This window comes from Schistocerca serialis, unplaced genomic scaffold (assembly GCF_023864345.2).
Source record: "Schistocerca serialis cubense isolate TAMUIC-IGC-003099 unplaced genomic scaffold, iqSchSeri2.2 HiC_scaffold_1362, whole genome shotgun sequence".
Classification (NCBI taxonomy): Eukaryota; Metazoa; Arthropoda; class Insecta; order Orthoptera; family Acrididae; genus Schistocerca; species Schistocerca serialis.
In genome coordinates this window covers 52,237,893-52,254,663 of record NW_026047583.1, presented here as the reverse complement: position 1 = coordinate 52,254,663, position 16,771 = coordinate 52,237,893, and the positions used below count along the sequence as shown (strand labels likewise).

Sequence of the window (16,771 nt, the reverse complement as noted above, 5' to 3'; positions counted from 1 at the left end):
TTGTATGAATGATTCACTTAAGACTACATGCGTCACAGCTCAAAACCGTTTTGTGAGTCAACAACTGGATATGTTTTCACTGGTCTGTCTCTTGTAACTCCGTTGGACATGGAGGTAGCAAATGAGGATGTAGGATGTCCATGACATACTGCTGTGCTGTCAGAGTGACCTGAAGTCATATCCGATGCTGCCCCACACGCCCTCTCCCTATGTCGTTGTCATACTCACTGACAACTGTCATCGCGGGTCTTGCAGAATGTCTCACTGCTGGTCACATGACAGGTGCAGGTGTGAAGGGGTTACTATGTGCTCGGCGTACATTACAGCAATTCTCCCATGGGCTCGTCAGACATGGTAAACCGGAAGCTTGCTGACAAGCACACCACCCTTACGTTCCCAAGCAGTCCAACATGGGGCCACTACCACATCTGAATGACTCACAAATCTGCATATTGCATAATTCAATCAGCCTGGCAAATGGAGACACCCAATTAGGCCCCTTCAAATTTTGTTGCGTGCTGATAATGCTGACTCACAGAAGTACAGGGCATCTGTGTCCTTCACAGGGATCACTCAACATCTTACACTCTTCACATCTCTTATAGCTCCTACCATTCTTGGTAACAATCCGAGACACAAACAAAGCTAATGCAATCTGGTGGCCTTTGTATCCATTTCAGAGAGTTGCGACTCTCATAATTTACCACTGGTATGCACACTCGTGAAACTACGTTGCTTCAGGGAGCTTCCCTTTTTTTTCTTCAAGCTGTTTAGTTCTTTGAATCCATTTTTCTTGTAGCTCAGAATAATTATTTTATTGTGTAGCAAACTTACAGACTAGCATTCTGGTCTGAGCTGTCGGAGTTGGCGGTCATGTGTGTGTGAGGTGTTGTGGGGCGGCGGATGTATAAGTTTGTAACAATAATAAAAAATCTGATTGCTGGATATATGCTTGCGTGTTGAATCAGTTTCTAGCTTTTAGAATGTTGTTATTGCTGTCTTTTGCCGTTCTCAACACTGGCTCTCTATTTACTCCGTGACCCCCAGAAAGTGATTTAATAAAACTTGGAGCCAGTAAATAGATATCCTAGTGCCCACTTTGCCTGAGAATGTTCTTATAGCTGCAGCTTATAGCTCTGAGGAATTAGGAGATTGTCCGGGATTTCTAATCAAAAACGGTTTTCCAAAATATTTGAGTATATTATGAAATTCACTAATAAAAACCACAAGTATCCCTACAACCTAACTAACAGAGCAGTTCAGAGTCTAATGCGCTGATGCAACTATAAATGTCCAAATTAAATGTTAAAAGAATGCTCGCCATAATTTGATGAAAATATTTCATCAAACGCCACGCTAAATATTTGGTAGAATGTCTGTCCCGCGACGGCACGTGAAAATACGACAATACGCAAACTGAAGCTAGTTAATGAAAATCATTCCAGAATTAACACTTCACATGAAATGTTCTCATGGTTCCGCGTATCTCTAGTAACTTAATACGGCACCCGAGGCTGTTTGTAGCAGATACACTGATGCGACGCGACTACCGACACAGATGGCGTGTCATTCAGCGTCTGGAGAGAACTGGGGCCTTGCTTCCTCGCGCAGTGTTCTTATATATAAAGCCGCGGTGCGGACGGCTGAGGGAACGCCTGATCAAATCCGCTATCCCGACTAGCCGCTGGGGTAGTAACGCACCACTTCAAGTTACATAATAATTTATAGCTTCTTTGGCTGATGGCCGAAGAAGCTCTTAATTTAAACGTGCATTCAGCACGCAGGTAAGTATTGATAATAAAATTTTGACGTGGCTAAGTTAAATACTTTAGGCGAGAGAATTAATTTAATTGCCCTGCACGCACTAGATGAGCTCTGAACTGGCCCTGTTGAGATCCGCTATCGCTATAATTTTATAGGTATTAAAAAGAAACTTTACACATCTTCATAATCATAGCGGACCTCCAACCTATTTAAATCTAAACAACCTAGCCTTATTTATTAACCTACTTAATCTATCTCGCTTCCTTCAGTTTTGAGACGAAAACCAGATAATCATGAATTTCCACTAAAATCTTAATATGTGAAATCCAAAGTACTGTTTTTATTAAATCATTATGAAAGATGAATCTAAATATAAATTTTGAAGTCTCTAGCTCTGTTCTGTTGCGCCAATGATTTTTCCAGAAAAACGTCCAAATCTCGGAAATGGCTGAAGTTATCGAACTGATATTTAACACACATTAATTTAATATTATTTCTGACATGCTAGAAAAGTTTTAGTTCATTTGCTTGATTTTTAAGGTATTGCGCAACATTTATGACGTCAGAGCTAGTTACAGCAGACTGGCTGACACTCAATGGAAACTGATGTGAATTTACTACAGCGTGAGTAGGCTGCTTCCCTACATCACCCTCTACTTAAATTTTTTGCTTATGAATGTTAATGAATGAAAAAAAATTTAATTACAAAAAGGGAAGCAAGAGTACAGTTTAACTCCCTATGAAAATTCAAAATTGAAATATAAACCTGTAGAAACATTAAAGAAAACTGATTACCTAAATTAATTATTTAAATTGTAGGCATGTTCACTGCCTTTTAAACAATGTCATTACTCAAATTTTTAAAGCAAAGTCATGAAATATTTTGGCATACATATTGCCTTAGACAAACAAACACATACAAATTGAAAAATTATGAAAATCTTAGATCCATTAAATACATTAAATACATCTTTACATACACAAATTCAAAGAAAATAACATGACACATAAACAGATGATTATCTCTTAGCAGTCTTTTTTAAACCTGAAAGAAAAAGTTCACAAATAATTTTTACACACGTGGTTGTAGCCGCTTTGGCTGGCGTCCTACACTTCCATTCACAAGGGTAGAGGAGGGGAAGTTGCTATGGTGTGCGTCCTTCACGTTCTCTCTAAATTACATGGGGAAAGGGGAGGGGTCACTGTGAGTTGTGTCCAAGTCACTCCACGCTTTCACGCAGCTACCAGGCTGCCATTATCTGGTTTGTCCTGTAGAACAAACAAAAAGAGTGCCTCAGACTCTGTTCACTTAATATCTGTGGGTGGGTCACAATGAAATGGGGATATATACATTTTATCCTTCAACATTTTTCTGGAACAAAGTTAACAGAACCTTTTCAATTTTACTCTCGTGGTTACTTAACTGTCATAAAATCGTTAAACAAATGGCTCAAAACGCCTTTAGTCATGTACTAGAGAAAATCTATGCTCAAGGCATACAGTGATGAATCATATTTAATCTGAATTTATTATTTCTGGGCCGGAACACTGAACCAATGCTCGGTACATCCTTGATACATTTGCATTTTAAGCACTTAACTGACTCATCTTTGATTACTTTATTCTTAGAGATAGTATGAGTATGATTAGTGGTTGTTTTCTCAGCTTCTTTGTACATGTGAGTAACTTTTGGTAATAGTACAGTTTTGAGTGTTCAAAACACACTACGTTTAGTTGACTACAAAATCCACTTATTGGTCCTCTGCTGTTGTCAGTTCCACATCTGCAATTAGGTACTTACTTACTTTGAAGTGTATTTATGCTGAGCTAAAATAATGTTTCACGTCTGTCAGTATGTTATTTATTTATTTTGCTAGTGTATGTACTTATTTAACACTCACTCTATTAATATTTAAAGCATAGGATAGCACATGTATTTCATATTCATAGTGTATTGCAGCTGATTAGTTTGCTCACGTGGCAATCCATTTCCACTCAATCGGACGCTGAAACCACAGGTAGTCTCTTTCAGACCTACCACTAAACTGCATCAAATAATTATGGACGAGCGTAATGCTATATTCCTTAAACCTATAGGACACCATGAGCTGCTCTGTCTCATTTAACATAAGGGTACCTATGGTCGCATTCACGCCTCCAACTCATAACCTCAATACGTGTAGGTGTATCCTGTCACACACTACACTAAAATAATGGCCAGCTCCAACCTTATAAATACTTCAGGGACGTGTCCTTCACGTCTCAACCACAAACACTGTTCAATTCTATTATACTGCCTTTCCTTGCTACACAAGGTGAGTTTATCCTTACAACTTATCTGCATATATTTCATACCACTAAGCAATCTCTTTTACTATTTATTAGTCAGCTCTAAAGCATACACTAGGTCTCATTGACACTTCAGATCCTGCTTGTACATGAATTCATACATCTTTTTAAATTACTGTTGGTGGACCATTTCCAATAAAAGAACACTTTGTAGTTACTATATTACCAGGGTACTATACATAATTGTTACTCAAATACATTTGTATCTTAATTACGTCATACTTCCCTATTGTTTGTCACTATTAGGTTTGTCACATTAGGTATTTTTCTTCACTAATCGGTAGATAGAATGGTTGCATAACTCATGGCTTGATAGCCATGACAGAAAATTTTCATGTCTGGAAAGAAAAGGTCGAAAATTTTAGTGGATAGGAAAGAGGAAGAATGAGTGAGACCTGAAAGGGAAAGAAGATCTCACACAGCTGGGACTGCACAGCTGCCACACTGTGTAGAGGTTACAGAACAACCTCCTCCCTACAGCATTCATTAGCTTAATGCTGTATTGATAATTATACTGGAAAATTTAGTATTTGGAAAGAAAATGTCGAAATTTTTGAGGATAGGAAAGATGAAGAATGAGTGAGACCTGAAAGGGAAAGAAGATCTCACACAGCTGGGACTGCACAGCTGCCACACTGTGTAGAGGTTACAGAACAACCTCCTCCCTACAGCATTCATTAGTTTAATGCTGTAAAGAAGAGTTAGAAATTTTAGGTGGATAGAAAAGATGAAGAGTGAGTGAGACCTGAAAGGGAAAGATCTCACACAGCGGGGACTGCACAGTTGCCACACTGTGTAGAGGTTACAGAACAACCTCCTCCCTACAGCATTCATTGGCTACCTATGAATCTGCCAGGTCGATCTGAAAATACTTTATGATGCCTTTTTAGAACCTGTCTCAGTTCTTCCTTTTGATTGCCTGAAATCCTATCGATTTCCTGCAATTTAGCTTCTATTTTGTCTAAAATAACTGCTTCTTCTTCTTCTTCTGTGTTCAACTTATTGTTATTAAGATTAACATCCTCGTCCAAATACCTCCTGTTTTTCAGAACTCGTATAGGCAGCTCCCAAGTTTCATGATCAGTTACTACATGTTTATCACTAAAAGGTACTATAATTACTCCGGTTATTGGCAAGACCATTTTTAACTGGCTTCTTTCAAAGTCAACAACACTCTGATATTTCGACAAGAAATCTATGCCAATTAAAACCTCAATACTGAGATTGTTTACAATTAAACATGGATGATCAATTACATTACCATTTATGTTAAAGGGTAGCAAAGCTTCTTGCTTTACTGTTTTTGACACCTTGCCAGTAGCACCAATTATTCTTAGTCCTGATACCCTCATTACAGTAAGTTTGTCTTTACCAGGTAATGCATCAAAGAAGGACTGAGATATTGCACTCACCTCACTTCCACTGTCTAAGAGACAACGTACATTGATACCCAACATATTCACTATTATTATAGGGTGGCTTATTCTAGGTTGTACAGGTGGTTCCTCACATTCATCTAGTAGTTCCTTTTGGATTTGTCTCCAACTAAAGTGATCAACATCTGTCTTCATTACATTTAGGTCACAGTGTGTAGGGGTTTCCTGAATTACATTTTCAGCTGCCTTTTCCAGTCTGTCTATTAATTTTAAATCGAAACACCGCACGACTTCATTACATTTAGTTTGCTGAACATGACCCAAATTACTATAGTCTGAGCGATTCTGCGCCTCCAGACCGGGCATAACATTAGTTACAGCTAAACCACTTTCACCATTATCGTCGGTTTCCTTCTCAAGTGACAACTGGTCACAGCTACTGGGTTCATTGACCCCAAACAGCCTACCCTCTACATTCCTACTTATCTCCTGTCCTAAATCTATTAGTACATTATCAACATCCTGCACAGGCACTTTAGATAAGAGCACATCATCCTCATCGTAAATATAAGCATGAATTTCTTCTGCTTCTTCACCCGTCAATTCAGTATTTTGTAGCTCATCCCTACTGTTACACTGCTGCGCCTTCTCTTTCTCTTCCCACTTAGAAAGCGTTTCTAACACGGTATCTATCAAATACTGTGAGTGATCTAATATTTCTGTTGTATCCTTAGGTGCTACCGACATTTCATCCATCTGTTCAGTTTGAGTATTCTGATCTGTCTTACCCATTCCCTTAACTACTGGCTTAGGAAAAGTAACCGCCTGGTGAGCGCCAGTGTCCTCATAGACGGGAACTAGTTTTCCTGCCTAGGTCTACTACTGTTTCCTTTATTTTCATTATAGTTAGCTGGCATAGCCTTACTTTCCGTACTGTTGTTTACATGCATATTTCTGTTTGGAACAAAATTATTATCCCTTGGACGCCATTGTTGGTTCTGATAATTATTTCCCCAATTCCTATCTCTCTTAGGATGACGAACACCTACTGTTCTGATGTTTACATTGCCATTTTGCTCGTTCCTAAAATTACTATTATTATTATTGGCATTACGGTTATTACGTGCTTGCTCCTCATTGGCAGCAACACGTTCTACACGTTCCAAATATTCAATGAAACGATCCAGATTGTCTCTAGGGGCTGATATAATTCTAGTTTGCCAGTACCATGGCAGTTTGGTTTCCAGACCTAGTATAATCATTTCTGGTTTTAGCTTTTCCGCCAAATGTGACAAACGTGAAATCCATGACCTAGCAAACTCTTTAATAGATTCCTTGCCTGCATTGAAGCGTTTTCCACTCCAAAATTCTCTCAACACTTCATTTTGCTTATTGCTAGACCAATATTCATTAATAAAAGCTGTTTTAAATTCCGCTAAAGTTTTACATTTCAACATAACATCAGCTGACCAACGCATGGCGTCACCTGCTAAATGGCTTCTAATAAATGAGATTTTCTCTCGCTCAGACCAAGTTGGTGGAATCACATCTTCAAAATCGTTCCAGAAATCTAGCGGGTGGATATTTTTATCTGGATCGAACTGCAAGAACTGCCGACACCCGATAAAAGCAGCGTTTGCAGCTACAACTTGTTGTACACTACCATTACCAGAAGTTACTGAAGCTACTTTACTTTCAATGTTAGCAATGTTAGTACTGATATTTTCTACTTTCATTTCAACATTATCTACTCTTTGTACAATATGAGTAGTGTCAGTTTTGATTGCTTCTACTTCTGCTTGACATATGTTTACTTTTATATTAACATCTTTAAATCTATCTGAGCACAGTTCAGATTCTGCCTCGATCTTTTCTGTTAACTTGTGCTCCAGCTTCGCATCTTCCATTTGGAAGTCTTTGCGAACCTCAGCAACTTCGGATTTAACTGTTTTATACATTTCAGAAAACTGTTGAGCAACCTTTTTCTTAATATCCTCATGATTGCAATCAATTTTACAATTCAAACTGTCAAGATCCTTTTCAACTTATTGCAACCAGCCTTGAAGGTATCGTCCATTACCTCCAATCGTTTATTAAAACTAGTTTGGCTGGCCACAATTTCATACTTTAATTCAGCATTATTGGATTCTAATTTATTGTCCATTGCCTCAAACCGTTTATTAAAATTTGTTTGACTGGCCACCATTTCAGACTTTAATTCAGCATTGCTGGCAGCTATTGCTTGTAATATAACATTTAAATCAACAGCCCCAGCATCTTTGGGTTGCTCACGAGCTGGCTTTTTATCACACTCAGGTGACGAAAAACTAGCTCCAACACCAGAATTATCAAAACTAACTGAAACTTCTGATTGATTAGTCATATCTAACTTCTCCTTCTTAAACTCTACCATCTCTGATGACTGTTTCATTTTTAATTCATCAGAGAAACTATCATCCACTAAATTTATCATTTCTACTTTCCGCTTTACTACAGGAGTCTCTATTATTGAATCATTGCCCCTTCCCACACTACTGCCAGGAGACAATACTTCATATTTCACCTTAACATTACTACTTTCATGCATATTTACACTCGAACCGTTGTCTGGATTTACAGTTCCCTCAACAGACATAGGTTCTGATTTAAGTTTAACCTCAGTTTCTTTTGACGGTTCCATCGCCGACAGTCTTTTAGTGCAGGTTAGTAAAATTTTTAACAGTTTTTCACTTAACTTAGTTCCTTCTGCACGACGTATGGCGTTGCCGGCGCGGCGTACCAGGATTCCTGATGCGACGTGGCACGTTAAACTGCAGACGGCTCTCCGACGGCTGTTGTGTGTTAGCGTGGCCCGCAATTGCAGGCTCTGCGTCGGCTGCTCCAGCGGACGACTGCGGTGCGGCGAGACTGGCTTCTCGCGATGCCGGCAGCACCGCTAGACTCAGTGCCAGCTCCGTCAATCCAGATGCGTTGTTAATCCAATTGCGTCGTCCACATGCACACGTAACACATTCACTGTTCTATACTCAGTTGCGTGTCGCATTTCACTCGCGAATCCGAATAGTTAAAAATCACTTTCACTTAGTTGTTTCCCGGCCGATGCACCATATGTGGGGCGGCGGATGTATAAGTTTGTAACAATAATAAAAAATCTGATTGCTGGATATATGCTTGCGTGTTGAATCAGTTTCTAGCTTTTAGAATGTTGTTATTGCTGTCTTTTGCCGTTCTCAACACTGGCTCTCTATTTACTCCGTGACCCCCAGAAAGTGATTTAATAAAACTTGGAGCCAGTAAATAGATATCCTAGTGCCCACTTTGCCTGAGAATGTTCTTATAGCTGCAGCTTATAGCTCTGAGGAATTAGGAGATTGTCCGGGATTTCTAATCAAAAACGGTTTTCCAAAATATTTGAGTATATTCTGAAATTCACTAATAAAAACCACAAGTATCCCTACAACCTAACTAACAGAGCAGTTCAGAGTCTAATGCGCTGATGCAACTATAAATGTCCGAATTAAATGTTAAAAGAATGCTCGCCATAATTTGATGAAAATATTTCATCAAACGCCACGCTAAATATTTGGTAGAATGTCTGTCCCGCGACGGCACGTGAAAATACGACAATACGCAAACTGAAGCTAGTTAATGAAAATCATTCCAGAATTAACACTTCACATGAAATGTTCTCATGGTTCCGCGTATCTCTAGTAACTTAATACGGCACCCGAGGCTGTTTGTAGCAGATACACTGATGCGACGCAACTACCGACACAGATGGCGTGTCATTCAGCGTCTGGAGAGAACTGGGGCCTTGCTTCCTCGCGCAGTGTTCTTATATATAAAGCCGCGGTGCGGACGGCTGAGGGAACGCCTGATCAAATCCGCTATCCCGACTAGCCGCTGGGCTAGTAACGCACCACTTCAAGTTACATAATAATTTATAGCTTCTTTGGCTGATGGCCGAAGAAGCTCTTAATTTAAACGCGCATTCAGCACGCAGGTAAGTATTGATAATAAAATTTTGACGTGGCTAAGTTAAATACTTTAGGCGAGAGAATTAATTTAATTGCCCTGCACGCACTAGATGAGCTCTGAACTGGCCCTGTTGAGATCCGCTATCGCTATAATTTTATAGGTATTAAAAAGAAACTTTACACATCTTCATAATCATAGCGGACCTCCAACCTATTTAAATCTAAACAACCTAGCCTTATTTATTAACCTACTTAATCTATCTCGCTTCCTTCAGTTTTGAGACGAAAACCAGAAAATCATGAATTTCCACTAAAATCTTAATATGTGAAATCCAAAGTACTGTTTTTATTAAATAATTATGAAAGATGAATCTAAATATAAATTTTGAAGTCTCTAGCTCTGTTCTGTTGCGCCAATGATTTTTCCAGAAAAACGTCCGAATCTCGGAAATGGCTGAAGTTATCGAACTGATATTTAACACACATTAATTTAATATTATTTCTGACATGCTAGAAAAGTTTTAGTTCATTTGCTTGATTTTTAAGGTATTGCGCAACATTTATGACGTCAGAGCTAGTTACAGCAGACTAGCTGACACTCAATGGAAACTGATGTGAATTTACTACAGCGTGAGTAGGCTGCTTCCCTACAGTGTGCTTGCTTGTGTGAATGAATGGTGTGTATTTCTATTTCTTTTTCTGATGAAGGTTGTGGCCAAAAGCTTATGTGTAAGTGTCTTAACTGTGCCTGTCTGCATTTTAACGTGCCATCTTTATGGTAATTAGCACTCTATCTTTTCCTACACTGCTGATATTCCAACCTGGAGTTTCCATTGTTTGAACTTACGGTCTACTGTTTTATGTTGCAGTGCACTTCTACAAGTGTAATACACAAATGTTGCCTTAGGAAAGAGTCACAATAACATCCATGTCTACCGTTTGCTATTTTTTACGAAATAGCACATCACACTCGAAATTTAACTTAGCCAATGAAATAAGTTTGAAGATTTATTGTGTGTAAGAGACACGAGGGCCCACTGTGTGGGAAATGTGGGAAGTTCTGTGCAGAGATGGAGTTATCCACAGACGCAGTAAGTCTTGGGAGCTATACGGGTGTTTAAACATCGACACCTGCTGGGATGAGGGGCCACTTACTCTGAGGTGGCGCTGTGCCAGCAACGAGCTCAACCCATTGATTAGCACCACAGATGACAATGAGCAACCAGCTGCTTCTCTGTGCAGAGATATAAAATTTATCGATTTTGGACATCTTTTGACAATCTGTCACATGGAGAACAATGTTTACTCTGGCAATTTTAACACTAATCTAGTGTTCTGCAACATATTAATGTGAAATGTTGTCTATGATGTTGAAGCGTGTAAGTTAAACTGATATCTGAGAATTTGTTGTTTTTGTGGCATTATCTGGAAAATGGCCTCTCTTGCAGCTCCAAGCATAAATGTCAAGTGAAGAAGAATGATTAGCACAGCACACTGGAACCGAGTAGGGATCCGGTTTACTGCTCGGCCACTAAATTAGCATATCGTGAGTACACCAGAAGAGACGCTGTACACACTTGCATATACTACATACACAAGTACAAGCATCGATCAAGCTACTGCGAAACTGCACTCTGTGTGACTCATCACTACATCAGAATACTGTAAATGTGGTGATTCCAATTTCTTAAGGTCTCTTCCTGTTTGTTTTCATCAGTAGGATCTTATTTTTCAAGTATGTGGGAATCCAATGAGCTGCCTGTTTGGATACATTCTTTCTGTATGTCCCACAAGTTGGATTCCTTGGAGACACATTGTAACAAGAGCTTTTAGGAATTTGCCTGGAGATTTCACACTGGGTTCTGTGTGATGTATCCCATCCTTTATTCTTGGACCTAAGATTTTTACTACAATTTTACATTCTTCTAATTCAGTTTGCTGTTTTCATGTCTTGTGCTGGACAAAGAGTCTCTCTCATGCATAAAGAAATTCTAATTTGATCACTGTTGTACAATGTTAGATTTTAGAGTTCCAGGAAAAATACTTTTAGTTAACTGAGAGACAGTTTGTACTTTCCGAAGTCTGGATTCTATGGCCTTCTTTTCATTATGATGTTCAGTGGTCTTTTTCACCAAATTATTTAAACTATTTAACACCGAATACTATGTCATTGCCTATATAAGTTCACCCAGTGCCATTTTGGTATCAGCCAAGAATTTTTTCTCCAGGTGAAATTAGTAGTCCAATTTTCCTAGCTTGCTCCCTTAATATTTCAAATTGCTTTAGCATATCAGTGATGTCTTTGTCAATTAGTATTATGTCATCAGTATAGGTTACACAATATAATTCTATCTTTAAGTTTACGTTCTAGTCAGTGTAATAGTGCACCTGCTCTTCTCCATTATCTTACAATTTTCTTAGGGGCATAGTTGAATAGCAATGTGATATGCCATCCCATTTTCATATTCTTATGTCTGTCTTAAATTACACTGCTTGAAAAAAAGTGAGACACTCAGAAGGTGGGGAGAAAACAAATTGAAACATAGCTAATTTAGAGGGTATGTGATGTTATTTCAGTGATAACAAAACAGAGTCAAATTTACACAGAACTTATCAGTTTGAGCCCACTTATCAATACAGCAATGCACCCTGTCTGGCCTGGACAGTGCGGGAGGATGTCGTAAAGCTGCTGCATACCCTCCTGAGAAAGGTGATCCACAACTGTTGTAACTGGACATTGCAATCATGGATACAGGCAGTGGGATGGAGTTGACGTCCATGTTGGTCCCATAATATTATATCAGGGACAGATATGGGGATTTTGCTGGCCACAGGAGTATATCAACATCACACAGACAATTTAAAGAGACACATACTACATGTGGACAAGCACCGGCCTGTTGAAAAATAGCACCACAATACTATTACACACTGCTGTACCATCAGAGTTCCCACGGCCATTACAAGCCGTGACCTGAAGTCATACCCAATGGCTCCCCACACCATGGGATTCCTTTGTGACCCACCCCCCCCAAAATGTGGAAGAATGGGACCTCTCCCCATCTCCCCGGGTCACTGTCAAACTTCTCCACGATAGTCATTTGGAGCAGTGCAGGACTGGGACTCATCAGTGAACATAATGTGACGCCATTCATTAGCAGTCCGTACTTCTTGATCATGGCACCACTTCACATGCAGTCATTTGCTTGGGTGTTAATGGCAGCCTATGCGCAGGACGGCAATTCCATAGTCTGGCTGCTCCTAGCTGTATGACACAGCATGTTGCAAGGAGACTATTACAGTGAACTCCTGTTTATCCGAAATGATCAGGACGGTGGTCAGTTCCGATAACGAAAATTCCAGATAAATCAAAGTCCCCCTGTTTTCACATGTGAACACTCCAAATTGCGTCAATATTGCGAAATACGATCGTAAAACGTGCGTAGGGTATGTAAAACATTACTGATATGGTTGCAAATAACCCTACACTTTTTTACTGAAAAAATTGTGTTGACATGTTAAAAAGGCACCAAACTATGATTGAAAACTCAAAGTTTTTAAATACTGTATAACAAAGCTCGTTTATTTTGCATTCTTACAGAAAAAATCTCCCTTATTTGGCAGCAGGAAAAAACAGGAGTTTTAATTTTATTACCTACTCTTTTGAATAAAAAATAAACTACTGAACAAAATTATGAAACAAATCTAGAGATTACTCAAAGGAACGAAAAGTCTGTCCAGAGGAACTTTCAAGAAAAGTAAAAAAAAAAAAAAAAAAAAAAAAAAAAACTTTTTAAGTTATGGACATAGAAGTTCTAGGATGCTTCATTAGAGTTTATTTTTTGGTAACGAAGTCACGAATGCCTTTTTTTCTTTTTTTTTTTTGCTTGAGAAACTATTGCTGCAACAATACATCTCCAACGTTGAAATCAAACTATTTCAGGATAAATCGTCTCCTCCTGTTGGCTGATGTACTCCAGGGCAGTTTGGATCACTTCGTAACAGAATGTGTGAGGAATATTTTTCTCTGATTCATCATCAGAAACATAGTCTTCTAACGCTTTATGATCGGTCACAATTTGGACGATTTCATCCTCAGTCACATGAAAAAATGCCATTTTCCATCCACTCTTCAATGTCTTCGAAGTGTGTGTCTTTACAACCAGCTTCTCCAGTAAATTCACCAAAATTATGTCAGCTTGAGTTTCGGTGTTGTCTCCTCCTTCCCACCACTTAGGTTGCCTTACGATCTAAGAGTTTTTCCAAGACCTAACAAGAGGAACTGGAGGAATTAGATTCCAAGCTTCAGCAATCAATGAATGACACTTAAAACATCAATTTTTTTAAGAGCTTCCACAAAATCATCTGCAGCATCAATCACACCTATTAAGTATTCCAGCATCTTGTGTCTGTAATGTTTTTCCATCGCCTCAAGAATACCTTGGTCCATCGGTTGACATAGAGATGTGACATTTTGTGGAAGAAATACAACTTTGATATCCCCATCTTGCAGATCACCTGGGTGAGAAGGAGCATTGTCCACAAGAAGTAGCGCTTTTCAAGGAAGTCCTTTTCCTTCCATGTAATTTACTACAGCTGAAACAAACTCTGCCTGGAACCACTCTCTGAAGATGGCACGGCACTGTTCATACATGCCTTAAGACTGATTCGTGTACCTCAGTGGGAAAGCTGGTTGGTTGGTGTCTAAATGCTCTTGGTGTTTTGGATTTGCCAATTAAAGTAAGACACAGTTTATGATTGCCAGTGGCATTACTGCAAGCGAGGACAGTAAATCTTTCTTTGATTTTTTTGTATCTGGAAGCCATTTCTTCTTCTTTAGAGGCAAGGGTTTTCGTTGGCAGCATTTTGTAATTCAACCCAGTTTCATCACATTTGTAAAGTTGATTGTCAGTATAACCTCCTTTGTCAATGATTGTGTGCAGTTTCTTCTTAAAATCAGCATAGCAGCTTCATCCCCAGATAATGATTTGGCACTGATGGCAATTTCATGGATGCCATGCTGCTTCTTGAAATGATCCTGCCAGCCATTACTTCCGAGGAATTCTTGCTTCTTTCCTTCTATCAGCTCATTAGCTCATTTTGACAAATTAGAGGACCTGAAACTGACACACCTTTGGCTCTTATTTATTCGTGCCACAAAAATAATGCCTCTTCTAACTGAGGATGTGCACCTTTTCTCATTGTTTTTCAAGATTTCACTGCGCTGCCCAATGCTTGGATGGAACAAAAATTTTTCAATTCCTGATCGATTTGTCTTCCGATCAGTAATTGTACTCCTACTCTGCAGCAACTTTTGTGGGTGGCTCACCAGCATCAATTCTCTGCAAAGTGTGATGCTCTTTTTCCAACAAGATCACATTCATTTTATGTTATGTGCCCTTAGTCACGTTCAGTGTTCTTTTTACAGACACTCGACTGAGTCCTTTATGGTTTTTGGCCCCTTTTATCTCTGGACACTTTAAGGCACATAGTGGGAGCACAAAACCTCAAATCAGACACACACAAATGCACAACTTGACAACACTCGAGATGCCCTAGACAAACTTTTGATTTTTGAAACCAGGCTGTGGCAGCCATCAAATGAAAGCATTCGATACATCTATGCCATTTCCTCTGTTCTACCCAAGCCCACGTGGCAACACAACAGGGTGTTGTACGTTCACTGTTAAACACTCAGCTTTGATGTACCGACAACAAGTGGAAAGAGTTAGGCGGCGCACTCTAATTGTCAGTTTCGACAGGCCTACGTTGCGCTCCATAGAACAATACTGTATGTACTGTACTTCCAAGGAGTTCCAATAGATGGCAGTGGCATGAAACCATGCAATACGAATAAGAAACGCACTAGAGCTTCAACCAACACACGCACAAATTGACGATACTTGGACTTTTGACACGCACCAGTGCACTGATTAGCAGTAGATTGCCAAAAAACACCAGCAAATGCTTGGCTCCAGGTGCACGCAAATTGAAACTTGTCAAGTGTCAATCTAGCTAGCCAAAAGTGTAGCTGCACAAGAGTTTACTGTACTTGTTCTCAGATGGCAGTCACAGACGTGAACAGGTTACAATGTACTCAGTACACTACACAGTGATGCTCCCTTGTAGTGGTCTGATGTAGTCAACTGGAACATTGATGATGAGTAAGCCCTTACTTTCCAACATCAGGCCACTGTCAGATCCAAATACTCCAAAAATACAGATGTTGCAAGGTTTAACCAGGGGACCAAATGGACATCCACAATGAGGTTTCTTTCAAACTCTCATCAGATAATGCTGTCTCACACCAATATGCAGCACCTTCATATCCTCCAGAGTGATGATTCAACATCTGACGCTATTCACATCCCTTATATACCACACGATGCTTGCTAAACAGCAATAAAAAAAAAGAACACTAATGAATAATGAAGGAAAAGACAGACTGTTACTTACCATAAAGAAGATACCTTAGGCTGCAGATGGGAAGAATTAAAAGACACTTACATAAAGCTTTCAGCCACAGCCTTCATCAGTAAGTAGTAATCTGTCTTTTCCAACATTGTTGATATTCCTACTGGAGTTTCCATTGTTTCAAGGACACTGATGCTTTTCTGTGAGTGTTTGCTTTATGATGTTTTCTGCATTTTAGCTTTTTTTTAAAAAAGAAAAAAAAAGAAAGAAAGAAAAAAAAAAAAAGATTTGTTGCTGGAAAACTTCTGAAGTCCAATAAAGGAGTTACAACAGCCATATATGGCTATCTGGTGGACCTTGCAGAACCAAATTCTAGGGCTGAAATATACTGTTGACCAATGGGCATTAATCAGAATGAATACTAAATAAAAAATTAAATTCAAGTTTACACAAAAAACACAGGTTCTATCACTGTTGCTTTTCATTCTATTTTGCTCTTATGTTTGCTATGACTTGTTAAGCAGAAATTTTCTTTCTATCTACAGAGTTACATTTGCTGTAATGTATCTTACCTCCATGTTGTTTCTTCTTTCTTCTCACTGCTGCCCCAATCATGGAAAGCAAGTCATCCTCACTGCATTTGCTTCGTATTGCATCTCTGAAACAACAGTTAAAACACCCGTTAAACAGTACCAGGCAATTACCACACAGTGAAATGTTGGTACACTAAAAAGGAAGAAAAACTTTGCAGAAATCTTCAACAGTAATCTTGTAGTCTGCAGTAGGCAACAGCAGGATAACAAACCCACTGGACAAGAATGGGAAAGTCATGATAGAAGTTACTTTTATTTTTATAAATAAACAGGTATCTTACACAAATGCTCAAGAGTA

At 39.1% G+C, this 16,771-nt stretch overlaps 1 protein-coding gene across 3 annotated transcripts in view; it reads right to left on the bottom strand.

Moving 5' to 3' along the window:
* LOC126440353 (molybdenum cofactor biosynthesis protein 1-like) overlaps nucleotides 1-16,771 on the bottom strand; it is a 346,021-nt gene that overhangs the window by 189,214 nt on the left and 140,036 nt on the right. For 2 of the 3 annotated variants that reach the window (XM_050090641.1, XM_050090643.1), the window contains one exon: nucleotides 16,453-16,538. The exons of the other annotated variant lie outside the window; for it this stretch is intronic. In XM_050090641.1, coding sequence (XP_049946598.1) covers nucleotides 16,453-16,538 — 86 coding nt within the window. The remainder of the gene's footprint in view (nucleotides 1-16,452; nucleotides 16,539-16,771) is intronic. 3 annotated transcript variants of the gene reach the window in all.